Source organism: Panthera onca, chromosome B2 (genome assembly GCF_046562875.1).
Source record: "Panthera onca isolate mPanOnc1 chromosome B2, mPanOnc1 haplotype 2, whole genome shotgun sequence".
Classification (NCBI taxonomy): Eukaryota; Metazoa; Chordata; class Mammalia; order Carnivora; family Felidae; genus Panthera; species Panthera onca.
The window spans coordinates 51,093,101-51,120,708 of NC_138343.1; the positions used below are offsets into that span (position 1 = coordinate 51,093,101).

At 40.7% G+C, this 27,608-nt stretch overlaps 1 protein-coding gene across 3 annotated transcripts in view; it reads left to right on the top strand.

Moving 5' to 3' along the window:
• LRRC1 (leucine rich repeat containing 1) overlaps positions 1–27,608 on the top strand; it is a 133,924-nt gene that overhangs the window by 55,973 nt on the left and 50,343 nt on the right. For all 3 annotated transcript variants that reach the window (XM_060615767.2, XM_060615768.2, XM_060615769.3), the window contains one exon: positions 26,508–26,586. In XM_060615767.2, coding sequence (XP_060471750.1) covers positions 26,508–26,586 — 79 coding nt within the window. The remainder of the gene's footprint in view (positions 1–26,507; positions 26,587–27,608) is intronic.

Below are 27,608 nucleotides of genomic sequence, written 5' to 3' on the forward strand. Positions count from 1 at the left end.
AGTTGTTGGAGGGACACGACCTCTAGATATGTAAGAAAAGGTATTACCCCATGGTACTATCTTGCTATCCAGGAATCTCAGGCCGACTTTGTTAATGCATCACGAATCCTGCTTGAAGGGTTAGTCACTTGAATTTTATAGCCTGTGCTGTTATTTGACTTACATCACAGTACTATATCATTATCCATTTAGTTCATTTTTTCCCCAAGTGTAAGGCATATACCACTGGTACTGCTAGGGATGATTTTAAGTGGTGCCACATAACAGCAGTTTCTAATATTGAGTCATGGTGAGAAAGTTAGCATTTTTGCAAAAAAACAATATTCCTTTTGGATTGCCTTCTTTTTTTTTTATTTTTTTTTTAATTTTTTTTTTTCAACGTTTTTTATTTATTTTTGGGACAGAGAGAGACAGAGCATGAACAGGGGAGGGGCAGAGAGAGAGGGAGACACAGAATCGGAAACAGGCTCCAGGCTCCGAGCCATCAGCCCAGAGCCTGACGTGGGGCTCGAACTCACAGACCGCGAGATCGTGACCTGAGCTGAAGTCGGACGCTTAACCGACTGCGCCACCCAGGCGCCCCATTGGATTGCCTTCTGTAGAACTTAGTAACACTATGTTATATTTATCATCACACTTATCTGCTGTATGCGGGGTTATTAGTTTCTATCCATGATAGTGACTTAAAGAAGTTGGCTTCCTTTAGAAATAAATCTCAGATTTGAAGAGGTGATTTAACAGAATGAGGTAAATTCCAAAGAACACAGGTGCTCTACTAGTATGGCCATCATTGTGAAGGTGGACAGGGATGGCTGGCATTGAGGGGTCCCACTGATTAGTATGAGCATTTCAGACCAAAGAACCCATGGGTTTATTTCACTCTGGGGCACACAGAAAAACATGGCCAGCGTCCGCACACCCTGCCTAAGTACTTCGCAGACTTGAGTTAACAAAAACCTAAAGGATAGTTTTAGTACAAATCGTCACGATCACCAGGACAAGACTTCAGAGTGAGCAGATAGACAACCTGTCTACCAGTACGGCCTTCGTCCCACAGAGTCCAGAGGCCAGACTTTGCTGAAATGCATGGGTCAGTTGTCCTGTGTCCAGCCACAAGAAGCCGATCAGTGTCTGTGGTCTGTGGCTGTGGGTTTGTGTAATGAAATCCAAAGCCCGTTTTGAAGCCTCCTGAAATGACCTTGTATAACACCAAGCCTTGGTGCTTCTGAGTATGCCCTGAAAAAAGCTCTTTCTGGCAAGCAATACATCCAGTGTGCCTCAAAGTCTTGCTACTTAATTGTGAACAGTTAGCCTTTTTTTTGGTAATAACTACATATACCCACACCCCAAGTGTGGCAGAGGCCAGTTTCTACCCATGCAGACTTCAGACTAGCCACATTCAAGCCATTGTTCTCTCTTTTCTCACTGCCTAATTCGTGCCTAAGTTTAGTGCTCTCTCATTAGCTCTGTTACCTGCTCCAGTGGCTGGACTTCATACAGGCCCCAGTGACATCCCACGAAGAGAGGCCCCATGGGCCACTCTACCTTGTGTCTGGAGAGCTGGTCACTTTCCAAACCAGAGCTTGCTGTTTTACCTTTGTAAGAACTGTGACTTTCCTGTCTTGAGCCCTTTCTCTGTCTTAGCTTGTCCCTTTGCTTTTGTTAGGAAGAAGGGTTAATACAGAAAAAAAATAGAATTGCCTATTTCTCATGTTTTAATTCCAGATAATAACAATTATTTTTAAAGCAGAGGTGGAAAGAAGTTAGGCTTATGTGAGATTTCTAGTCACCTTAGCATGCTACAAATAGTTTTTCTCCCCCCACCCCGGGAGCATTGTTGAAATGTGAAGATATATAGAAACCATTTAAAACACAGAAAAAGGTGAAACCAACTTTTCAAATAGCCCCCCCCCCTTTGGATGATATAGAAACATCAGTGATATTTTAGCAAATAAAACTGAAAATCCATGACAGTTTAATGTTACACATTGTTAAATCAGAAGGGAAATTCTTAGAACATTGCCTTTGCTCCAAATGTTTTTGGCACTCTTTCAGAATTTGTAGTGCATAATTTTACATATCCTCAGACCAGTAGTTTCACTTTGTAGTGTGGATTGGTTTTTAAAACCAGGCAGACATTTTTAAATGCCAATTTAGGTAAATAAACCAGGACACTGACAGTCTTACGTTAGTTACTCCATATCTGCTTCAGATAGAGCAATTTCAAAAGGGTTGCATAATAATTCTGATCAATAGAAACAGCTCTGAAAACCATATATTAACTACCAAAGGGCAGGCACATCTTTAAATGTATTTTCAGCATATATGTTTTTAGAGTACAAAGACAAGCTTAGAACTTCATGACCATGTATCTTCAAAGTATCCAGTATTGCTGCAGACAAATTTTTAGCATTTCTCCTTCAGTATTAGCTACCTTAAAATAAAATCTGAGCTTGCTTTTTACATTATATATGAACCATTACAGAGATCTGCTGTACAGTGATTTCATTAGTGAAATAAAATCTGAATATTATGTATTTTCTTATTCAGATAATCTACAGAAACTAAACTTTGATACTATAGATCCCTTTTGACGGCCATATTGACACTTTTTGCATTTTTTTCCCCTTAACTTTTCTCCAGAATATCTGAATCCTTTTTGCTCTCATCTCGAAGGGTTTCCTTAGGTTGCCTGCCTTGTACTTCCTTTTCCAGAATGTATAGAAGAGTAAACTATTGCTATTTATTATGGTAATATAGCTTAATTTCTGGTTACCAGAAAAGTTGTGATTCTCCTGAGTAAGTTGTAGGTTTATGTAACTTTGTCTCTTGACTTTTTTTTTTTTATTAGCAGGTTTATAATAGAGATGATAACCTTTGCATTTGAGAACAACACCTCTGAATATACTTTTTAGGTCAACAAGCTGTTTGGTTAGTTCCAGGTTCTTTGAATTCTTTGTCTACCTTCCTCCCTCGTCCCCTGCCCACTTCATTTCATTCACTCGGTCTTCAAATGCTATGCTCTGTGTTAGATGCCACATTTTCCAAAAACAATGGTAGATTTACATAGAGCTAAGGCAGAGTTAGAGAAGCAAAAATAATTGTTTTAAAAAAATGGTTTCTTCTGAAATAAAACAAAACTCCAACATGTGGGATGACAGTTTCTGTTCACTTTTTAATTAAGCAATATATGTAGGCATGGCTTTGACAGTTTCCAGCTCTGAAAGTGATTGCATTTTGATCTTGATTTTGAGGCCACTTACTTTGCCATGTGAATGTGCCTTGAGCCAAGTGACGCTGAGCCTCTGGGCAGCTAAAGGCCGGGTGGCATCTCTGTGTCAGGATGGTGACAGCTACACTCTGCTCTGAATGCAAACGGTGCTCTGAGCTTATTAAGCTGGAAGAGACACAACTTAGAAAGGGGTGGAGGATCCAAGAAGGAGAAAGTGAATGAGGAGCTGCAGCTTGAGGATTATATATAGAAATCATTTGGTTTTTAAATTAGCTTTATAAGTGTTGAATAAGTCTCCAACCTGAGGTATCTGTGCAAAGCTAATAATGAATTATGATTCTGAATTATTTTGCAGTTTGAAAAAAGGCTTGGACCCTGGCCTCTTTTTTTTTTTTTTTTTTAATGTTTACAGTTATTAACTATAGCCCGTAATTACTTCAAGTAAAATTTATTGAGCACCTACTGTATTTATCTAAGGCTCTTTGCCTTATTCTTCCATCCCTTAAGGAAGTAAATCTACAGGCACAACAAACATATGTGAAGAACTGCACATAACATCTGTTACGCTGTTGTATAAATAAAGTGCTGGGGCCAGCAGAGGAGTGTCAGTAACTGTAACTGATTTGAAAGAAGCTTGAAGGAAGAATGTGTTCTTTTGGTTTGAAATTGAAATCAGGCAGTCTTTAGAAATTCTCATATTTTAGTTGTAAATTTGGAGGGAGTTAGTAAGTGTATTCCTCAGCTGAGTGTTTATTGTTACTTGTTGGAGATTTTTTTCAAATGTTTGTTATGGATTTACAGAGTCAGAAATATCCTTAAAATGCAAATATCTCAGCGCTTGTCTTTTAGATATTCACTGAAAATTTTTATATTTATCAAAAATCAAAGAAGCACCCAGTACAGAAGAATAACAACTGAAACTATATGAGTTGTCATCGGATTCTTTCTCATTATTGTACAGCTGATTACTGCTGTGTTGTAAAGGATTTGTTCTGCCAGGTGAAATGCTAAGCTCCGTGTAGTAGTCAAGATAGACTGACTATTGATTTAAAAAAAAAAAAAAAACGTGTAGTAGTCAAGATAGACTGACTATTGATTTAAAAAAAAAAAAAAAAAGCCAAAATCTCAAGTCCTCAACACATTGAAGAACTTTATTAGTGCTCGACTTACAGTCCAGTTCGGGGGGAGGGATGTGGGAGTCAGGGGGAGACAGAGAATGGGGAAACGGGTGGTGAGAGGCTCTACACAGTCAAGGATCCGGGCTTCTTCTTAAGATGTTACATCTTCACTCAACTAATAGCTTCCAAGGTCCTCGTGGGAGGGGAAGACATTGGGGGATTGTATGTGGGCAGTTTGTGTGGATCATGTCAAGAAATGCTGTACATCATTTCCATCCATGTTCTACTGGCTAATTTTATGCCCCCAACTTAACTGAAAGGAGCTTGGAAATGCTGTTAGATATTTGTACAGGAAGAGAAACCTGGCTGTTGGTAAACACTAGCATCATCTACCACAAATGGCAAATAATTGAATGCTGCCATTGTTTGGTTTTATGTCACTGGTCACATGCAGGCCTCGTAAACAAACACACACACACACACACACACACACACACACGATTATGTTGCACTGTCACAACCTTCCAGTGAGTGACACATTTATGGGAAATTTAGATACATGTCAGTAGAGGACAAGGTAGCTTTCCTTCCCATTTCGGCACAAAAAATTTTAAACCCAGGAATAGATGAACAGGATTGATAGCCATGGATGCTAATCATTGGCATAAAATCTGTGCAAGTATGCATAATGTTTTCTAATTTGAATTTTTAGAAACTAAAATATATTTTGAAAATTAGAATTTTATATTTGAGGAATGTTTGAAGCTCTTGCTCTAGGCAATATGGGATCATTAACAGTTTTCAAGCTAGGGATCACCATCTTGGACAAGCTGCTTAACCTCCCTGTGCCTCAGTTTCTTCATCTGTAAAATGGAGATACAATAGCCCTGACTTCATAGAGATGTGACCCTCAAAAGAGGCTGTGCTTAGAACAGTGCCTTGTGCATAATGAACACTCAGCATTAGCTGCCATAACTAATCCTGTCATCATCCTCATATTGGGTCATGGAGATCTGAGCTAGCACTGTGAGATTAAGAATGAAGGGCAGGGGGGGCGCCTGGGTGGCTCAGTCGGTTGGGCGTCCGACTTCGGCTCAGGTCATGATCTCGCGGTCCATGAGTTCAAGCCCCGTGTCAGGCTCTGTGCTGACAGCTCAGAGCTTGGAGCCTGTTTCAGATTCTGTGTCTCCCTCTGACCTCCTCTCTCTCTCTGACCTTCCCCCATTCATGCTCTGTCTCTGTCTGTCTCAAAAATGAATAAACGTTAAAAAAAAATTAAAAAAAAAAAAAGAATGAAGGGCAGGGGCGAGGACACCACGGGTTTGGAGGCTGGAGTGATGTGGGTGAGGGGGGTTCCTGCCTGAGGCGCCATCTACACACCAGGTGCCACGCCCAGCCATTGTGCCACCTCGTCACCCCTGTGTTTTGTCTAATTCACACGCTACTCCTGGGAGGTGGGCAGAAGCATCGCAGAATGAATGATGAGGAAACGGAGCCTTGAAGAAGTGCTGTGTCCCAAACTGTACTTGTACTTAGTTGTGGGACTGAAATAAGAAACTCAGCAGAGTGGCACTTCTAACTATTTTTGGAGCATCTAGAAAATGATAAAGGTAGGCCTATTACTTTTTGTCTGGGTTAGAGAAAGTATATAGACAATACTGGGACTAGGTTCTCCCTGGATTCAGAGATAAAAACAGGGAAAAATCATTAAGACATTTAAACTCCTAAAAATCTACATAGTGAATGAATCCAATCACTTCTAAAATTGGCCTACCCAGAGAGGAGGTGTTTTGTAAATCTTCTAAGGCTGGAAATGGAACATCATCTAATGAAAGATGTGTGGCTTTCGCAATAAGCTATTATGTCACACTTCTAACGTAATTGTGCTGTTTTGATAAAAGATCACAATCTCATAAGATTGGTGCCTTGCTAGAAGTGTAGAACAAGGAAAGCCAAAAACTAAGACTGCATAGGATTTTACCTTAGAAAGAAAAGAGATTAGACAACACGAACGTCCCTTGGAAGCAAGTGTAGCCTTCTTTTTTATCCATGGGATGGTTAAGATCATTCCATTCTTTTCTCAGATTATGAATATTCACCAAAACACTGTCATGGGCATTTAATTCTCTGATATGAACATTGAAGAGAGGTGACAGATAGGCTGACCAGTTGCCTTTAGTACCTAGTTCCTTTAGCATGGCTGATCACTTGGTCCCATGTGAATTTTCTTAGCATGGCACATGCTTTCACAGCCTGATCTTCTCCAAACACATTGTCACTGAGCTGGCAACTAGAAGACTCTTACCTGATTAACCCACAGAGGATCATCTCTTTGGTGTTACGCTATATGAAGCTATGCCTCCAGCAGCCAGCGAATTTGCCCTCTTTGAAATTTTTGGAACACCAAGTAGCACTAGTTCAGTGGGTCTTCAATTTCTCTCTTCCTTCCTTTCTTTCTTTCTTTCTTTCTTTCTTTCTTTCTTTCTTTCTTTCTTTCTGTCTTTTCCTTCCTTCCTTCCTTCCTTCCTTCCTTCCTTCCTTCCTTCCTCCTGCTCTTGGTAAAATGAATTACGTTTGCCCTAAGAAGATGAAGAAAAGCACCTTGAAAAGGGTAGAGAAATGAATCACTAGGATCATTTCTTTTGTAGCTTATGTTGTTTAAAGCACATGTTCATTGTTGAGAATTAAATAATAGTCAAACACAAAGACACATTATTGGAAAACCAAGAGAACTGTGTGAATCTTTATTTATTGGGTGCCTGTTCTGGACTACCAGTAGGCTAAGCACTTCATGTGTATATTCTCATATAATATCTCATTGAATCATCAAATCTTCTCCAAGCAGTACCCTAGTATCCTCTTTTTACAGATGAGACAACTGAGTCTCATAAATAAACCATGGGAATGTAATATATAGCACATTTACTACAGGTAGTAATCCTGTACTGCATATTTAAAAGTTGCTAAGAGAGTATATCTTTATTTTTAATATTTAAGTGTTTATTAATTTTTGAGAGAGAGGCAGAGAGAAGGAGACAGAATCCCAAGGAGGCTCCGCACCATCAGCACGGAGCCCAACACGGGGCTTGCACCCACGAACCACGAGATCATGGCCTGAGCCAAAATCAAGAGTCAGACGCTTAACCAACTGAGCCACCCAGATGCCCTGTTAAGAGAGTAGATCTTAAAAGTTCTCATAACAAGAAGAAATTTTGTAAGTATATCTGGTGACGGATGTTAAATAGACTTACCGTGGTAATCATTTCACAATATATATAAATACTGAATTATGCTCTACACCTGAAACTTGAATATGGTTATACACCCGTTATATCTCAATCAAAAAAAAGTGAGTCTCAGATTAAAAAATTTTTCTTGGGCACATGGCTAGTGAGTAGCAGAACTGGTATTTGATCCCAGGTTGGTGAGACTCTAAAATCACGGTTCTTTCTCCCCAGTATAAAAGTGTTTTATCTTACTACTGAGGAATGAGCATCAATAATGTTTTTAATGTATTTTATTTATCTTTTTCCCCCTTTTATTACCAGTTTCACAAAACTGGGATTATGCAGCACATGTCTCTTGCTTTTATTCACTTATTATGGGTTGTGTTTCCCAAAGCATTATTACTAAATATGTAAATGTTTTAAAAGGCAGATTAATTTATAGCTCCTACCTTTTTATCTTTCTGGAGAAAATATGAACAGATCTGTAACACCTAACAGGAAGCTGTAGATTTCAAAGGATGGTCCGTGTTGAATAACTGACAAGACAGGGGAGTTTCCAGACAGATGTGATAAGTTAAGAGTCAACCAGACAGTGAAGAAAGAGATGAATAAGCAGTTTAGAAGTTTCTACCTGATTTAGGATTTTTGTGTTTAGGGGGCACAGTTACCCCCTAATGTAGTTGCAGAGGTAGCCACAGAAAGAAGGTGGACAGCAGCAGACCAAGCATAAGTGCTCAACTGCTTTTAAGGTGCCGTGATGCAGTCAGTTCTGTATTTACCTAACATGTATTTTGTTTGTGAAGGTGCTTGATCAAAGTATCATTACACACAAATAGTTGATGTCCTGAAGTATTTAACCTTGTTGTTCCACTTTTGTTTGATGGTGCTGCAAAGCATTTGAGAATAGCCCTTCTTCCATTTAGCTGGGCTGATGAGGGATGGGTCAGGATGAACTAGAGGATCTGAGCAAATTAGACAAAAGTGACAGAACCAAGTGCCAGTAACTTAGTACACGTCCAAAATAAAAGCAGCCTAGAGCTGGGAGGGATTCCTGAGTGACACCAGAGGGGCTGAGGAGACAGATCTCTCAGGGGAGGCCTGTGGTAAGTGGGGAGGCAGCAAACCACTGGAAGGACTTGCATGGGTCCCTGGCAACCCTCCTTCCCTCAGCTAACTGCCGTTTGAGTCGTGGTCTGTTTAGCTGGCTAAGACCCAAGGGGCCAAGCATGGCAAGGGCCTGGGCCAGTCTGAAGTTAGCCCTAAGTTGAGTCAAATGCCATGGGCATGTGCCTTATCATAATTGCAAATTATCATAATTTGCTTCAAGAAGTCCCTACTTGCCCTATGCCTCCCCACACATTTGAAATCATCACTCCTTTCAGGGGCTTTGCACATTGGCAACTAGAGAGAAATGCTAACTGTTGTGCTTCCTTTACACCAAGGTCCCTGCCTTTGGATTTTGTCGTGGACTGGTCAGCCTTTGGGTTTGACTAATTGGAGCGTGGCAAAGAGATGTCCTCCTTGTAGATCTTTGGCATTTTCTAAGCAGATGCTTTGGTCTTCTGGAGCCCTTCCCTGCTGCCGATTGAATTTCATCTTATCTCTAAAATTCTTCTTTTCTGTGTTACCAGCTGTTCTGACCTTCGTTAGGGATCTATATGGGAAGAGATAAACTCAAAGAAATGTTCTAAATAAAGGCATCATATTTCATAATGAAAAGCACAACAAAATGAATTTCTGGCTAGAATGTATGTTTCACCAAGATAAGGTACATTGGAGCAAGAACAGTTTTAAAATAAGTTTTATTCATTTCTTAACTATTTAACAATCACCAGGTATGTAAGTTACATGTGGGGAGCTAGAGATGGCAAGTCGGTTTAGTGATGGCCCTCGAGGGATTTAGGGCACAACGGTGAAGGGACCAAGTCCATCTGTGATACCAGGACAGTGTGGAAAATCCTGTCTCAGAGATATGCCTGAAGGAGCCTGGAGAGGGAGGATCTCAGTCATTCCTGGGAGGGATGACACTCAAGCTCTGAGGTATAAGTAGCAGGTAGAGATGAAGTTCGGGAAGGATATTTCTGGGCAGATGAAATTGCACGAGTGTGTGTCTGAAATAGCGTGATGAATTTGGGAAATGCAAAATATTACTGGAGTACATGGCAATGAGATCATGAAGGTTCTGTATACATGGCTAAGGAATGTTTTCTCGAAAGCTCTGCGGGACCTCTGAAAGGATTTCCAGGAGGGGAATGGCTTACATGTCACCCTGGCACTAGCAGGAACGTGTAGTTGATTGAGGGCAGCCTGGATGCAGGAGGTCATGTTGAGGGTAGAAAGAGCAGAGAAGGGTGCGAGAGAAAAGGAGATGCCAGAACAGGTGTGCGGGTGACAAGTGGGAGGCTTGCTGGATGTGGAGGGGTAGGGTGAGTGGGAGGATAAACTCCCACTCACCACTGCAGAAGAGATGGGAGACATTAAAGATCAAGAGGAAAGCTGAGTTTATTTGTGGGCATGTGGAAGGTGAAATGCCTTTGGGATATCTAAATAGAGATGTTCAGTAGGCAGCTGAATATAAGGATCTGAGGCTCAGGGGAGAAATTTTAGCAGATGAAGGTGTGGGAGTCATCCAGGTGTAGGTGATGGTTGAAGCCATGGGCATGAATGACGTCACTCAAGGAGAGGGAGCAGATATGGTGTTGGAAGGGGGAGATGAGCACGCATAGTATTACTGTTTAAAAGAAAGCAGAGCAGCAGGGCCCCTTGTAAGATTCTGAGAAGTAACAGCAGGATGCTTTGTCAGTATTGTTGACTGGGGTTGTAGAAAAGGCCCAGCGAGAGAATGGCAATCATTGGATTGAATTATGGGATGGAGAGGAAGCCTGCAGATTAATGGGTGAAGTTGTCCTGGATGAAGGTGTAGACACTGGCTGTAGAAAGGCAGCACCTTTGGAAGCACCACCATTGGAGGACTGATGAGAGACAGGAGAGTCACAGGAGCTTAACCAAGGGTGGGACCAACGGCAGGGAGCACATCTGGAAAGGCTGCAGTGTAAAAGGGAATGGAATGGTCAATAAATGTGGACTGAAAAGTTTCCATTGGTTTGACATCTGCGAGGTCATCTGTGACAACAAAAGCAATGTCAAAAGTGGTTTATAGCACACATTGTTTATTTTTTTACACTTTTCCCTTGACTCTGAGAGATCAGAGGAAGGCTTGAAAAACACCAACAATCACCATTTCCAGGAGGAAACAGCAGCAGTCACTGTTTCCTGCTGGATCTGCCAGTTGTGAGGGATGTGAGTGATCCTGATGGTGGTGTATGTCTTGGACAGCTGACCCTATGACATAATTAATGGAGAGATTTCATAACTCTTTGGGTGTAATGTGTACATGTTTGATCGATGTCTGGCATTGGAATGAGCCATGCAGGCTTTGCTGCTGCCACAGAGAGGCAGACCCAGAAGGCAAAAGGTGGGGGTAACCAGCCACCAATATTCTCTGTCTGGAGTCTGGTCATTAGCTATGGCTAGGACCAGAGTAGACTCAGGACATTTTAAGCCTGCTTATTCCATATTAAGTGTTGAAGACTACAGACAAAGTTTCCTCCTTCCAAGACCCTTTTGTGATTGCATTTACCCATGGTGTTTCCAGGTTTACTTTACACCTTGCGATTACAAAACAAAACAAAACAAATACACACACACACACACACACACACACACACACACAGTATACAGTCATTATAAAAACTCAATGGTGGCAAGTAAAGGAAAAGTCAACAACCTGCCCTTTCTACTTCCAGATTCTCCTGGCCCTGGCTGAGGTTGCCAGTGTTGGGTATCACACTATAGTGGGCTTATTTTAAAAAAAAAATTTTTTTAGGGGTGCCTGGGTGGCTCAGTTGGCTAAGTGTCTGACTTCAGCTCAGGTCATGATCTCATGGTTTGTGAGTTCCAGCCCCGTGTCAGGCTCTGTGCTGACAGCTCAGAGCCTGAAGCTTGCTTGCTTCAGATTCTGTGTCTCCCTCTCTCGCTGCCCTTCCCCAACTTGTTCTCTCTCTCTCTCTCTCTCTCTCTCTCTCTCTCTCTCTCTCAAAAATAAACATTAAAAAAATTTTTTTAAAGTTTACTTATTTTGAGAGAGAGAGGCAGGGAGGGGCAGCAAGAGAGGGAGAGAGAATACCAAGCAGGCTCTACCCTGTCAGCGTGGAGCCCAATGTAGGACTTCGAACCCACAAACCACAAGACCATGACCTGAGCCCAAATCAAGAGTTGGGTGCTTAACCGACTGAGCCCCTCAGGTGCCCCTGTACTGGGCTTGTTTTTATGATACTTCTGTTAATCACTGGATTATGGATCACAGTGGGCAAAGAGTGTGTGTCTCTTATACCTCTGTCTCCTTACCGTCCGCCATATAGGTAGTTCCTTAAATAAATGGATAAATGAACAAATGGATGAATACATGAACAAGTGAGTGAATCTCTTACACTTACCCCTTGAGTCCATTCCTTCCATTGTAATTTCAGAGAGAAACTGGCTACGAGAGGAAAGCACCTATTTTTGTCACCTTTTGATGTGTAGGAGCACTTATTATATGGATGGTACTGTGTAATAAGGTCCAGGCTCTGTAGTCCCTTTATCCATCCTGGGGGTGCAGATTTCTTGAATTATGTGAATAAAATTAATCTATTCAGAAGCTGGTAGATGACTGGCAGAGGTGACAAGCTTAGCATTTCAATGGAATTAGAAGGTGGGATATTTATAACACATTTTAGATTCTTAAAAAAGGATTAAATCTGAACTTTTACATTGAGTTCAGTCTAGAAACTTTGTGCATTCTATCTGTGTCAGGCAGTGGGGTACTATCACATGTATTGCAGAAGGAGGAATGACAAGCCACAGTCTACCCCCAGAAATGTTCAGACCCTGTGGGCAAAACCATATTTATAGGTTTAAAATGGAAGACCAGAATGCCCTGCTGATCATCAGACCACAGAAAAAGGGGCTTTCAGGAATGGTGAGAGCAAGTATTCTTTCTGCCTAGAAACTTAGACTTCAAATTATGGCCTTCATTCACTTGGAGCAGTGTTTCTCCAGATGGGCTTGAGACTGCCTATGTTAGAATCCTTGTTAAGACTGCATATTTCCACCTTAGATAAGGACTATGCAATCAAACTTCCAGGGCATGATTCCTGGAGTCTGCATTTTAATCTCCAGAAGAACTTGTCTGAATTTAAATTGGAGCTAGGAGCCTAACAGAACCTTAATGGTTCCTGGTGGGGTCACGATCCTGAATAGCATTAGGCTAAAAGGATGTCTTTACAACTTGACCTTTCTTGCCTTCAGTCAAGTCCATAGAATAATGGCTTTAGTACAGGAAATGATTTTTTACTAGTCCAAAAAGCAAGTGTCTATTGTAAGAACCTGAATTACCCTTTAAATAAGCAAACGCTGGGGCACCTGGGTGGCTCAGTCAGTTAAGTGTCAGACTCTTGATTTTGGCTCAGGACATGATCTCGTGTTTAGTGAGTTTGAGCCCCGTGTCAGGCTCTGTGCTGACAGCACGGAGTCTGCTTGGGATTCTCTCTCTCCCTCTCTCTGCCCCTTTCCTGCTCATGCTCTGTCTCTCAAAAATAAACAAACAGTAAAAAACAAAACAAAACAAAACACTGAGTTATGAGAAACACTCATTGTAATTCTAAGAAAGAACTCCAAAACATTTAGCCAGTGGCAATGCCAGAAGAATATATTTGCATGCCTTGTATGATGAATATTTTAAGGGGATAACACCAATTTTAATGTATAAGTTCTATTTCTTTTTAAGAAGTTAAATGAATTATAAATAGCATATCCTTTCATCTGTTGACAGCTTACAAAATTTAAGCCTTTAAGGTCTTTTTCTACAGTATTTCTTTGAATCATTTAAACATGTTTTTGAGCCCTTTTTAGAATACCTTTTGCATGCTGTTTTCTAAGTTAGCCTCTTTTTTAAAAGGGTTACTTTTGGAAAGGTGTACTTGTATTACAGGTAAAGGGATTTCTTAAAAATTTATCTTCCCTAAAAATGAGGAGGAGGCAGCTAAATTAGATTCAAACACGCCCCCTCCGTCCTTTCCCCATCTTCAACCAAACAAAATAGCTTTCCCTTGTTACTTTGCTGTTTTCCGTTCCATTTGAGGCAACTTGACAAAGCCTTCCATGCACACAGTCTTTACATGTTGGCTCTCTTCAATCTGAGAGCAGAAATAGCTTTCTGATGGAGGTAAATTATGGATGGGAGCCATGAATAATTGTCAGATATGCACTAAAATGGCCAGGGCCTCATCATTAGTGGTTCCTAACATGGCTGCACATTGGACTCAGTACTTTTTAAAGTACTGCCCTAATCCCACCCCAGGTTGATTTATTGGAATCTCAGGTGGTGATTGGCCCCAGGTGGTTCTAACATACAGTCAGGACTGAGAACCAATTAAGTTAATTAAATGCCTCAGCATTTCTCAGAGGCAGCTATAAGACCCTCTGTATCTGAATCGCCAAGAGTGTTGGGTTAAAAATGCAGACTCCTACGGTGGACCGTAGACCTGGTGAGACAGTTGCTAGGAGTGGGTCCGGCCCTATCATCAAATAAGTGCTGCCATTGATTCCTCTGTACTCTGACATTGAGAACCCCCGGTGCCTGGGGACACTCAGTGGTTTCCTTAGACCTGGGGTAGGGATGTGCATTGGGAAAAGGTGGTGAGAATAATTGAGAAGCCATGTTTTGCCTAGTTTATCTGGGCCAAAGAGCTGCTCCCTGCGCTTCTGGAGAACTGCATTGTTCACTTCTTGCCTTGCACCCTCTCTTCTATTCTGTGTGCTACCCAGAGTGATTTGAGGAGTCTGAATGACTCATTCTAGCCTGTGGCCAAGGCTGTCAATTGACAAACACTGTGCATGGTGTGGGGGTGTGAGAGGAGAACACTGAGTTTATTAGGATGGTTATTTCAGCTGACAGAAGTCACATTCTCATGTGCAAAGATTAAGTATACTTAAAAAGGTTAACAGGAGACAGCAGGGAATCAAACCCATAGAATTCATGCAAAGGAGTGGTTCTGACCACAGGCCCTGATTGGCACTTTAGGGGAGGGAGTCTTGTGGTCTAGAAAGGATGGAGGAAACTTGGGGCAGAGTTGAAGACTTAATTTTTGGATCAGAGCATTCCTCCATTCGAAGACTTAGAATTTCCCAAGACAATTTTGATGCATAAGTATCAGTAGTTGTAATTTTGCCCATATTAAATGGGAATAATTAAAATGAGCTGCAATTTTGAGTGAATGTTGAAGTAGGAGATGAATACAAATACCGTTTTGTATTTTGTTTTTGTTTTTTTAGTTTTTGGTATTTAGTTGCTGTTACTGTGAGGTTTAAGTAGACATTATTCAGAATTTTGTTCTAGGAGGAGGGTAAGTAAAAAGAATAGCAGTCGCTCCACATAATTTTTCCCCTTCCCATTATTCTGTGTGAAACCTAACACATACTATTCTGTAATTTTTTTTTTTTTTTTTTTTTTTTTTTTTTTTACTTTTTGGTTAATTTATTTGTTTATTCTTTGCAAATCAGGATCTTGTATCTCAAGACATATTTGTGTTCACTTAGCCAAAACTCTGCTGGGGAGGAAAAGCTGAGGTGTAAAGGTTATTTTGGTAATTGTGGCTGGAATTAGGTGAAAACCTCCTGGGCTGGGAAAGTTTTTTGGCAGCACAGGTTACCAAGACCCTAAAATAACACTTTGACAAAGGCCCCTCTGTGGCGCCTTCCGCCCTGCACTGTGCAGAGAGACCCGTGTCCACCTTTCTGCCCCATGTTGTGCCTGTGTCCATCTTCCTTTCACAAACACGGGGAAGGCTGCTGCTCAGGCAGGATTTGTGCCTTTGTCTACAAGGCTGGCTGCCTCCTGGGCGAGGCTCGGGTGGTTGGAATAATATGATAAATGGGATGATGCCTTTGAAAAAAATTTCCATTTAGCATTTTTCCCCCCCGCTGCACACCCAGAGGAACAGCTGTGGCAGCAAATGCAGACTTGAATCATGCATTCATATTTAGTCTTGTTTGACAATCCTAGATATTTTTAAGCAGGATCAAGTCAGGCAACCAGCGTTACAGCAGTCAGACTGTCTTAATCAGCCAGCCTGTTTGGCACACAAGGACCTTGTTTTACCCAAGTAGTAAATAATTCTCAATGAAGCAATATGATGCACCGAGTGTGCCCAAAGTCACAACATTCAGTATTTTACTACAGCCTGTCAGCGTCTCTTTTTACATGTTTGTTCTGTTCACCACTCGTGGTTTATTCCTTGTAATGTTTGAATTCTGTGTTTGGCCAGGTCTTGACTGGTGGTTTTTTATCCATAATAGGGTCCTACATTCCATGCCAAAAGGACCCTCCCATCTTCCTTCTCGCCCTTAATGCAGCATTGCCTGCTGTGTGCATGATTCTTTTTTTATTTATTTTTTTTCTGAGAACGTTTCATATTGTGACAACTTGTTTCCTTCTTAAGACGATGGGGTTTTGTCATTTGTCTCTGCTCTGGATAAATGGCTCTCATCCTGTGACTCTGCTCTCAACTAATGGGCCTTTTTTCTCCCAAGACCCTCTTGTGCCCCTTCCTCATAGCCAGGGTTCCAAAGTCCACATTCTGCAGGCCTCCCTCACTCCCTGAGCTGCCCCCTTGTTGCCTTCTGTGCAAAGATGGGATTGAATGCGCTTCCACAGCTTTCTCCCATTTCACTTCTGTCTGCCCCTCTGCTCACTCTACAGGTCCCCCCACTCCAAAAAATAAAAAAAAACAACAAAAACCCCCAAACGCATTAAAATATACCAAAGCCAAGGGAAAAGTTTTTCACTCAAGCTGCAAACTCCTTTTCTCACACCCAGACTTTTTGAAGGCATACGGCCCCAGGTTCTCAGGCTCATAGATTTAATGGGGCCTTATAATTTTTTAAAAATGGGACTGTGACACAGGATTGCTAACTCTGTATTGGTAAGAAAAACTGTCAATGTCATTTAGTCAAAGGCAAAGAGGTTTCAAACTTCCAGTCAGGATATAATCTCTGATTAAACAGAGGACAGAGGACAACAGTCCTTTTAAAGAAATAAATTTGGCTGGGGTGCCTGGGTGCAGTTATGCATCTGACTCTAGGTTTCGGCTCAGGTCGTGATCTCACAGTTTGTGAGTTCGAGCCCCACATTGGCTCCAAGCTGACAGTGCAGAGCCTGCTTGGGATTCTCTGTCTCCCTTTCTCTCTATCCCCCCCCCCCCCTTAGAATAAATAAACATTAAAAAAATCATGTTTAAATAAATAAATTTGGCTTCATGGTCAGGAAACCTTGTCACCTTCTCTCCAACTTCCTTATCTGCCAATTATGAATATGTGTCTCCAACTAGAATATGGCCCCTGCTGCTTTACTTTCCCCTCCTCCTTGTCTGGCTTCTCAACCTTTGTGCTTTGACTTCCCCTCAAACCATTATGTATGTTCTCGCAAAGGCGACAGCATAATCCTGGTAGCCAGGTCAACCTTTTCCTTACCTGATCCTTATCAGTCTTGGTGACACTCTTCGCTCCCTGACTTCTCAGCTCTTCCCTCTGCCTGTTGGGTGCCCCCTGCCCCCAAACAGGAGGTTCGCTCTTCCTTTCTCCCCAGACTGTGCGTCCACCCCCACCTCTGTGTGGTATCTCAGAACTGCAGACTTGGGTTTCTATCTCCTCTTTCTCTCCATATTCATTTCCTCGGGGATCTCTTATTCCAGCGTGTTTGGAACTCATGGAATCTGACTGTCCAGATCCTTAGCAGTTACTTCACAGTCTTCCTCAGCCCTGAGGCAGATGGACTAGAATTTCAAAGCTCTGCTCTTCTATATGTCAGCAGAGGGATCATGGACAATTTAGTTAATGTTTTCAATCCTGCTTCTTCATCTGCTAATGGGACCACTATCTCAGTATTTGTTGTAAGGATTAGAGATGATGCACACAAAATGCCATTTGCAGTACCTGGTACATAATGGGCCCTAACAGTGGCAGCTCTTATTTGGAGACACACAATCAGGTGATATAGCAGGGATCGGAGGGCAATAGTTCCTCTTTTTCAGAGCAATAACTATCACTTTTCCTGATCTTGATCCTGTCCTCTGCTTTTCTCCCAGTGCCTGACTTGCCACTTGTGGCTAAGGTAACAATGACAACAACTGGAGGGTGACTGATTTCAGAAGAGGCTTATCTGAGTACCAGGCCATCGGGTAGCAATTTCAAATCTTCATCTAAAGTAGAAATATTGTGTCAAAAGGTATATAAGGTGTCGATATGGTTGAAAAGAAGGCATTGTGTATGTGCGTTTATGTGCACACATGTGCATGCACTGTTGATGCCATGGTGGCCAGCTTGAGCGGAAGTGTCAGCTCAGCACTGGCCAGGGCCAGCCATGGTGCTCATTTTCTCACCAGGTGTTCAGGGAATTCAGTATGTGAGCAAGACGATTAATTCGCTAAGTTAATTCCTCTGTCATAGGAGGAGACAGTGTTGCATGGGAAGAAGATCAAGTTCTTTATGGGGCGGCTGGGTGGCTCAGTGGGTTAAGTGCCCAACTTCAGCTTAGGTCATGATCTCACAGTTCATAAGTTTGAGCCCCGCATCAGGCTCTTTGCTGTCAGTGCAGAGCCTGCTTCACATCCTCTGTCCCCCTCTCTTTCTGCCTCTCCCCTGCTTGTGCTCTCTCTCTCTCTCTCAAAAATAAACATTTAAAAAACATAAATACTTCAAGTTTTTTGTAATCTTGTATTTTGCTGTTTTGTCATCCTCGTTATTTAACATTGTTAAATATTGCAAGTGCTCATTGTAAAGGTTGATAGTTTCCATGAGAAGCAAAACCCAAGTGGGCTTGCATCACATCTTATACGTTTTCCCTTCGTAGACTAGAAATACAGATGGAACTAAAGTCCAATGGGAAATTGTTCATCTTGAACAAGTCTTGAGCAAGTCTTGAATGTCGGTGCAGAGTTTAGGGAAGGTGAACAGTCTCTGATATCCATGTGCATGCTTGTGAATTGTTGGATTCCTGTTAGGTTTGCCTCTGCCCCAATGTCTTTGCACGGCAGTTCATGGGGTGGCTTTCTTTTTGATAGTTTCATTTGTTTATGCTGCATTAATTTTTGTTTGTTTCTGTCATAGTTTAACATGAGTGATGTGGTATTGAGGTACTGTCCTAAATTCTTAACAGTTCATAAATTACACGATTCTTTGCCTAAGATTGGATACTAATACCCAAGACTTATTTAAAGACTCCGTTCTCTCTCTTTTGACAGAAGTTGTTGATGACATTTTCCCCCTGGTCTCAGTGTTATGTCTGGGGTGAGGGAAGGGCAAGGAAACATGCCCCAGACTCCACAAGTTAATATACAAAGGTACCCACGCTCAAAACCAGTCAGTGCTACTTGAGGAGAGTTGCCTTTTTCTCACCTCTTTTAGTCCTTTCCGTTTGTGTATTTTACCAGGTTATCCTGTACGTTATCTTATTTTACCTCTCAATAGCCCTGGTTGGCAGATGAGGCAGATAAATCCAACAACCCCTTTATGAGGGACTGGAGTCTCAGGGCAGTGGACATTTTTCTATGTGAGGTGAGGATGCTGGCCCTGGGTTCTCTCTTCTGATCCAGCCCCAGTGAGGTGAGTAAGGATGTTTTGTTGAATGCCCACCTGTTAAAGACCTACACAATGGTATATTCTAGGGAGGTACTGGAGATCATTGTAGATCTGATCCCTGAACTAGTTACTGGAGGACACATCTAGTGGGGAAACAAGGTTTTGAGTAAATGTTTATAGGTAGTTAGCTTTGAGCAAAGTGCTTACTCAAAGTACTGGGTACTTGGGAGGCCCAGTCTTTTGGAGGGGATTCAGGGAAGGTTTAATTGAAATTCTGTGACACTGTCAGTCAGTCAGTCAGTGACATTGTCAGTAGTGTTGATTAAATTCTTTCTCTTAGGAGCTACACTAAGCAAGAAATGATGAAACATTTTAATATTATTTACTTAATCAAATGCTACACTTAATTTCAGTACTGTATCATAACCAAAAGTTGCTAAAGATTAACCATATAGCAGAATTCAGTTTAAACCTTCTTTATTACTTTGGTATTTTTTGTTGTGTTTTCTTAAAAGTGGTTTATTTGGTTTTGTTTAATCAGAAGAATTAGGTAAGCAAATGTTTAAATCTGTTGTAAGCTATCAGATGGGGTGATGCACCTTTCCTCTGGCTCCCGTCTGTTGAGCTTCTGAAGATTCAGAGGCAGCATCACCCTTGGCTTTGTACAAGTAGCACATGGCAGTGGCTGTTGGCGGTAAGGCAGTTGGGTTGTGTTTTGTGGTTTCTCTTGACCTCACATGTTCTTTTTCGAGACAAGGCAAGTGTATGGTGAGCACAGGCTCTGAGGGGTGGAAGGCCTAGGTTCAAAGCCTGATCCTCCTGCTTGCTGGCCCTCACCCCGTTCCTCATTATGAGAATGGAGGTGATAATAGTAACGTTCTGAGTTACCGTGAAGACTTAGAGGAGTTAATTTGTGCAAAGTGCTTAGAATTGTAGCTTAGGACGCTTTTAAGTGCTCGATAAGGCCCAGCCGTGGCTGTTTTTCAATCACACATTTCACAAAGGGTCCTCAGAGTGCAGCCGACCTGGAACCGGGGAGAAGAAACTGCTCTACGCTTGGACTGAATCCAAGCCCCTGACCTTGCTGGCACCTTGTACTAATTAAGCTAACACAGCCACCTTGCTGCGGGGCTAGTAGTGCTGATGCAATAAGTGTAGATGATTGCTTACATAGCTCTTGCCTCATTTTCAAAAGTAAAATTTCAACTTTCCATTTAATATCACCGGAAGCTTAAAATGTCATTCTTCGCAATTTTACAGAAAGATTGATAGAATGGGGGTAATAATTGGCTTTCTTTAAACATTCCTAGTCTTCTTCGACTTCCTATGTCCAAATGCCGTCAACATGAATTAGATGATCCTAGAGAACAGCCACGACAATATCTAAGACTTCTGTTTAGCTTAGCATTTCATGGTACTCTCCGTGGAGAGAACCTAGTATTCTAACTTACTAACATCAGATAGGTCTCCAACCCAGGAGGAAAAGAGATGCTATTTATATAGAACAAGAAATGCCAGTGAGTAATTAGTTTATCCAGAAAGAACTTGTGTGATGTATGGGGGCTATGGTCAAAACAGGCTGTCTATGCGCAATCCTCCATGAAAAGAAATGCCTTGGAAGTTTGTAAACTCACATATACATAGAAGGAGACCGAGAGGTCCCTCAGGCTAATCTATCTCCATCACAAGAGGATGGTGTTAGCTTTTCTGGAAAGGGTGTGATCCACCACGAGGGTTCTGGGCATGTGGGAAGAGAGCCCTGATTCCTCAAGGAAAAAGGTGGACTAGGTCTCTGTATTTGCAGGGGTGAGGGAAGTGGGGGAAGTAGACTCTCAGCTTGATGCGTTAAAAATGGATGTCCAGAAATGAACACGAGTACCAGGGAGGGCAGGGGGTGTCTTTTTACAATCAGTTTCAAATGATAATCTCTGTGGGGAAAGCTGTATTCTGTCCCAGAAGCCCTGGGGCTAATGGTGCCAGGATTGTTGTCTCCCTGGAGGTGTTGAAAGTATTTTGCACTGACAGAGTTTAAGGTTAATTATCCATTTCCTGTGTACAGGCGGTAGTAATGGTCACATTGGTAAACTACTGTTTAGATATTTTTATTTTTTAAGTACACTTACATCTCACTAATTTGAAGCAATTCTGATTCAGAAATAATGATGGCTTAGAGTGTGCCCAAATTAAAGGTTATCTTAAGAAAGTAGTAGGGAAAAGATTACTTAATTTTAAAATTATTCTCATTTTATAAATACCAAATTTTATGCTTTTATTCTGAGACATGTATGAGACAAAAACCAGTTTGAATTAATGAAAAATATGATGATGATTATTTTTTTTTTTGTTTCACTCTATATTGAAACAAAACTAAGCTGAATATTGGCAAGTAGAAGTTTTGAGGTACATTCCTTAATGAGTAGATGAAAATCTCATTAATTATTTCTAATATTTTTATGTAAATAGGTATTTCTTTAGGGGTTAATCATTACTGCTTCTCAGAGAGTTAAAACAACCACAAAAGCCCTCTAAATCCTCTCATCTTTACCAATAATACTACTCTTCTTCGGAATTTTTGGCCTTGAATGGAAACCAGTGGTCCTCTCTCCTGATCTCTCCTAAATATTAATGAAAGAGGTCAGAGTGCCATGTGCTTTTATTCATGCTACTCTGCTTTATCCTTAGATAGCCCTAAGCTGGAGGTGATTATCCCCTTTTTATAGAAGAGGGAACCCCTTGTCTACCAAAGTAATTGTAAATAGCTCAACCTAGCATTTGGTAATCTGCTATCAAAAGATAGCAGTCTTCTCTCCAGATACTCCCATATTGATATCCTGAAGTTCAGGCATAGCTGTCTTTTCCCAGGGCTTACCCTCTCCTCACTGCATTCAGTGTCCCATTTGTACTTGGTTTCTCCTCTGCTCTTACTTATTTTGTTCAAAGCGTGAGTGTCCTTTGTCTAATTTTCTCTTTTCTTTATTAAACTTAATGAGGCACTGAAGGTATGATGTGCTAGCATTAATTAAAAAATGTCTGTTGGTGATCCATTTTACAGATAAGGAAATTAAGGCACAGGTAAGTTAAGTAGTTTGTCTGAGGGCACAAGCCTAGTAAATGTGGAAAACTGGTGCAGATTGTTCTTATGTCTTTTTAGATTTGATGGAGGACAAAGTGGATACAGGGAGAGACCATTTAAGAGGATATTATAGTCATCTAGATGATTTGGGCCTGATCTAAGTTGATAATAATAGGAGTGGGAAGAAAAAGATAGCTAAGGAAAATAATTAGAGAATATGAGAAAGATATGGAAATTGAGTGTAGGAATTGGTATGGGGGAAAAAATTCAAATTAGGTTTTTAATGAGGTTGGTGGTCAGCCTGGGTTTCATTGAGAAGGTGCTATTTATATACTTTTTTCCTATGTTTATTCTCACACCTCATATTTGTCCTGAGGAAAACATTTAAGAATCAGTCAAAGGGGATTTCAGCTGGGAATAACCTGTAAGCTTTATACTCCCTCTTGTCAGAGATCTGGGAATAAGCAATTTTCTTAGTGGTAAAATGAAGATAATCCTGACCTTATGGGGATATTTCATGACTCAAGTGAGAGAGCAGCTGTTCTTGCAGAGACTTATTCATTAGCTTCTCATTCATTCATTTGGCACCTGTGTCAAAGCTTAAGCTCATTTCTGTGTCAGCTTTAGGGGAACAGCGACAGACGAGACCAACAATATCTTTGTTTCCAGTGAACTTAGAGTTTAAAAAGGGAGATTGACTGTCACCAGTTAGTTAAAACTGTAACAGATCTCACAAAGGTGAAGTCTGAGGAAACTGAGAGTGGGGGAATCCAGCCTCATCTTGGGACTCATGGAACATGGCCCTGAGGATATGACATTTTAGCTGGGTATGTAAGCATAAGTAGATGTTTTCCTTCTTTGGTTTTTTATTCTTATATTTTTAGTAACCTGTAGCAAACTGGTACTCAGGACTCTTCACACCACACCATTGCCTTCCTTGCCTATACCTTTTTTCTTTCTTTCTTTCTTTCTATCTTTCCTTCCTTCTTTCTTTCTTTCTTTCTTTCTTTCTTTCTTTCTTTCTTTCTTTCTTTCTTTCGTCTTTTCCCAAGCAAATACATTTCTTTTTCTTCCAAGTTCTGAATGTGCACATGATGGAAAGAAATGGTCTTGGGAGTCAGGAGACCTGTGTTCTGTTTGCCGATTTGCTACTTCTCCTGTGTATGCAAGCAGTATCCTAAGGAGCGAATGCCTTCCTATGAGCCAGACCTCTCTCTGTCGGCTTTGTGTGGACTGAGTCCAGCTGTATTCTCTGGAAATTGTTTTTGCTACTCTCAGATCTCCAGATTCTAGCCCAGTCCTGATCAGAGTTTCTCACAGCCGCTTTTCATGTGTTTCCTTGATAGGCCATCTTCCCAAGCTTCAGGTCTGAAGAGTGTTAAAGACTTGTACCTAATGGACATACATTTTTCTCTTGCTCTGTTTCTATGCTTTTTTTTTTTTTTTTTGTCTTAGAGCAGCAAGCTGCTGTAAAATTTGTATTTATGTGTCTGGCTTGATCTTCTTCGGCCCTTGTGAGGTAACTAGTATGGCACGTGCACCTCTTTCCTCAGTCTTATAAAAACTGCTCACCAAGACCTGAAGTAGTGGCATAAAAGGGACTGTCATGGACTGCACAGGACAACTGGCATCTTTCAGACCAAGGAAAGCCATGGTGTGTCATTTCCTCACTTGCCTGGAAAGCAGTGCTTACTTTGTAATGGATGTTCATTCATTCTTAAGCACAACAGTTCTGTGATCCCAGCATGGGAGGGTCAAACAGTGAGATAGTCCTGTATGATGAGGAAGTCATTTCATCTCTCTGAGCCTTAGTGTCCATTTTGTACAATGGAAATGAAAATAGTTTATTTTGAGATGAAATAAGGTAATGTATGTAGAAGGACCTTCCAATGTATTTGTACCTCAGGGCCCACAAATATTCGTGTATTTTAAAAATCCGTTCCAGGGGCACCTGGGTGGCTCAGTCAGTTAAGCATCAGACTCTTGATCTCAGCGCCAGTCTTGATCTCCCAGCATAAATTCAAGCCTCACATTGGGTTCCACACTGGGTGTGAAGCCTACTTTAAAAAAAAATTCTAAAAATCCATTCCAGACTCTGTGTGTATGTGTGTATGTATGTATAGCTATTATATTTATGAAACTGGGATCAGAGTGTTTGCTCTTTACTACCTCATATGACCGTACAAGGCAGAGAATAGTGTGACGAGAATGTTACCACAAACTTAAATGATTTTGGCTTTTAAATTTGAACGAAAAGCTTTTATGGAGTTTCTGATTACTTTGTGGTTGCTGGAGCAGGGCATCCTTTTTTCCCCCAATTTCTCCCTTCCCTCCGCCACCCCTAGTTTAGAAACAGTAGGTATGTTTTGGCTCAGCTTGCATTTGTAGAACTAGTAGAAGAAACCTCATGGGACCAGGAGAACCTTTTCTGTTTAGTCCTTCTTCATATTAGTATGTCCAAAATAAATGTATTCTCGAAATCAAATGCTATGAAATAAACCTTTAAAGCCCTAAAAGCTATAACCCCACATTTCATGCCAAGAGAAAGGAATTTTAACAATTTTTGGTCATTTTAAATTCATAATATTTAGTAGCCAGTAAACATAAGGAAAAATATTCAGCCTCATTAGTAATAAAAGGAATATAAAACAAAATGTTGCCAGACTATTTTTACTAATAATACAGGCAGTTTTGAAAGTGTAAGAGAGAAAGGAGGAGGAGAGATGTTGAATCGGACACCTTGTGCAGGGTGATGGAAGTATAAATAGATATAACTTGGCCTCCTCTGAGGCAATTTAATAGTACTTATCAAGGACTGTATGGTTGTTAATGCCTTCCATGCAGTAATCACAATTTTGGGAGCTTAGCCTAAGGAAGTAATCAGAAATGGATATAAATATAAATATAACATCAGGAACTTGGAAACAACCTAAATGTCCAACAATAAGAGATTGATTAAATGAAGTCTGAAAATGTATGCAGTGGGTTTTCTGCCATGAAAAATGGCAAACTGTTTGGACAAATAAAGACAGGAAAGATTTTGTAAAATGTGCAGTGGAAAAAAAACAAATCAGCATGAACTTATAGTTTTTTGAAATATAACATGTTTATACACACTGTATGTGTGCATGTATATGAGGACAATGAAAAAAAAGACATCAGAGTAAAACATTATCTCTCGGTGATGGAAATGTTGGTGGTTTTTATTTTCTTTGGACTTTTCTGAATTTTCCAGGTGGTTACACTTATAATCAGAAGGAGAAAGTCCATAATTTAAAAATGCATACTCTAGAATGCATTGTACTGACACAACTATGTGAACATGTAAGAAAAAAAAAGCTGAATGGGAATTACGACAGAATACCATCAATGACTTTTGATAGGGTGATGGGACTTGGTGGTGGTGGTGTTTATTTGTTTGTTTGTTTTTTCCAGTTTCATTGAGAAATAATTGACAATCATCACTGTATAAGTTGAAGGTGTGCAGCATGATGGTTTGATTTACCTATATCGTGAAATAATTACCACATTAGATTCAGCTAATATCCATCATCTCATATAGTTACAGTAAAAAGAAAAGAAAGGAAAAAAAATCTTCTACTTGTGATGAAAACTCATAGGATTTACTCCTTTACCAATTTTTAAATACATTACAGAGTAGCGTTAGCTGTAGTCACCATGTTGTACTTACATCCCTACTACTAATCTTTCTTATAAGTGGAAGTCTGTACCTTTGACCACCTTCATCCAATTTTTCTCCTTCCCTCACCCATTGCCTCTTGTAACCACAAGCCTGACCTGTTTTTTTGTGTGTTGTTTTTAGTTTCGTTTTTAAGATTCCACATATAAGTGAGTTCATACATTGTTGTTGTTGTTTTTTTTCTGACTTATTTAACTTAGCATAATGCCTTCAAGGTCCATCCATGTGTGTTGTTTTTAATATTTTTTTCTTTAATGTGCTTCTACTCAGAATATGTATCTTCCATTAGGAAAGCAAGTTTTTTTTTTTTTTAAAGGAAAACAAGTTTAAATAATTGTAGAAAAATACTTTAGAAATCCATGCCACATTTGAATAGAGATAGTACTTACTAGATATTCTCTTGTCACTGTGGTCCATCTTGAGGATGGTGAAAACTGTTAACAATGGTGGTAAATGATAGATGTTTTCTTTGCTCCTACAGATATTCCTGAAATTCCAGAAAGCATCTCATTCTGTAAAGCACTACAGATAGCTGACTTCAGCGGAAATCCACTGACGAGGTAACCTTTCTGCCTGCTTTTCTGTATATAGTACTAAGGATATCCTTTTTGGGAACCAAGCCATGAATACAACCTGGTTACCCATTGTGTAGGTACCTAGATGGATGGCTGTCTTTATCAAGGATGATTGACCTTCATAGAGATTTATTTATAAATAGCACTGTGCAATGAAGGGCACACTGTGCTATTGATGGAACATTGAAAGGATATTGGTAGGGGGTCAGGGGAGGCACAGTGGAGTGGACAAAACAGGAGTGAGAAGTGCATTTCTCAAGCAGTATGAAGCATTGGAGTAGTTCATAAATCCTCTATTGCTTATGTTGTCTTGTAGGATGAGACTGAGTTCTGAATTCCCAGAGAGCTTCCCCTATAGTTATCCACGGAGAAGTCCTAATAAGGGATATTTTTTCCACCCCAGTAACGAAACATATTACTATCTTAGCTTTCCTCTAATTCTCCCTTTAAAACAAACAAACAAACAACTCTGCCAACACCATTATTTCCTTACTTTAGCGATAGCTGTGAGGATTTCTTTGGGTTTATTCCTCTAAATAAAGCCACCTTATCACTGTTTTACTACCGATGCCAGCCTTGCCCGTTCTGGTATGACGCAGCACATTGCCTGGGCACAGCTGAGCCACCCTCCTCGTGGCTCCTGGCTCAGTCATGAGGCCACTGATAACTGGCTTCCAGGTTCCTGTGTTGCCAGGTTAGCTGAATTGTTGCCTACCTGGCAATTCAGAGATGATCCTCAGGAAAAGTTCCAGATGTGTCTCTAGGCCAGGTAGGTTCATATCTAAGATTTCTAAACTCTGTTAGCAACCTCAGGAAAGAGGTACTTTTCCCTCTTCCCTTCTGTTTTTGTTTTTTTTTTTGTTTTGTTTTTGTTTTGTTTTTTTAAGCATATAGGAAAATTGAGATGAGATTAAAATTTGGGATACATATTGCCCATATGAAAATTACTTGGGTCTTCTTGGGTATGGAGTGCTGGAGAATGCCCATTTAGTGTTGCTTTTGCCATT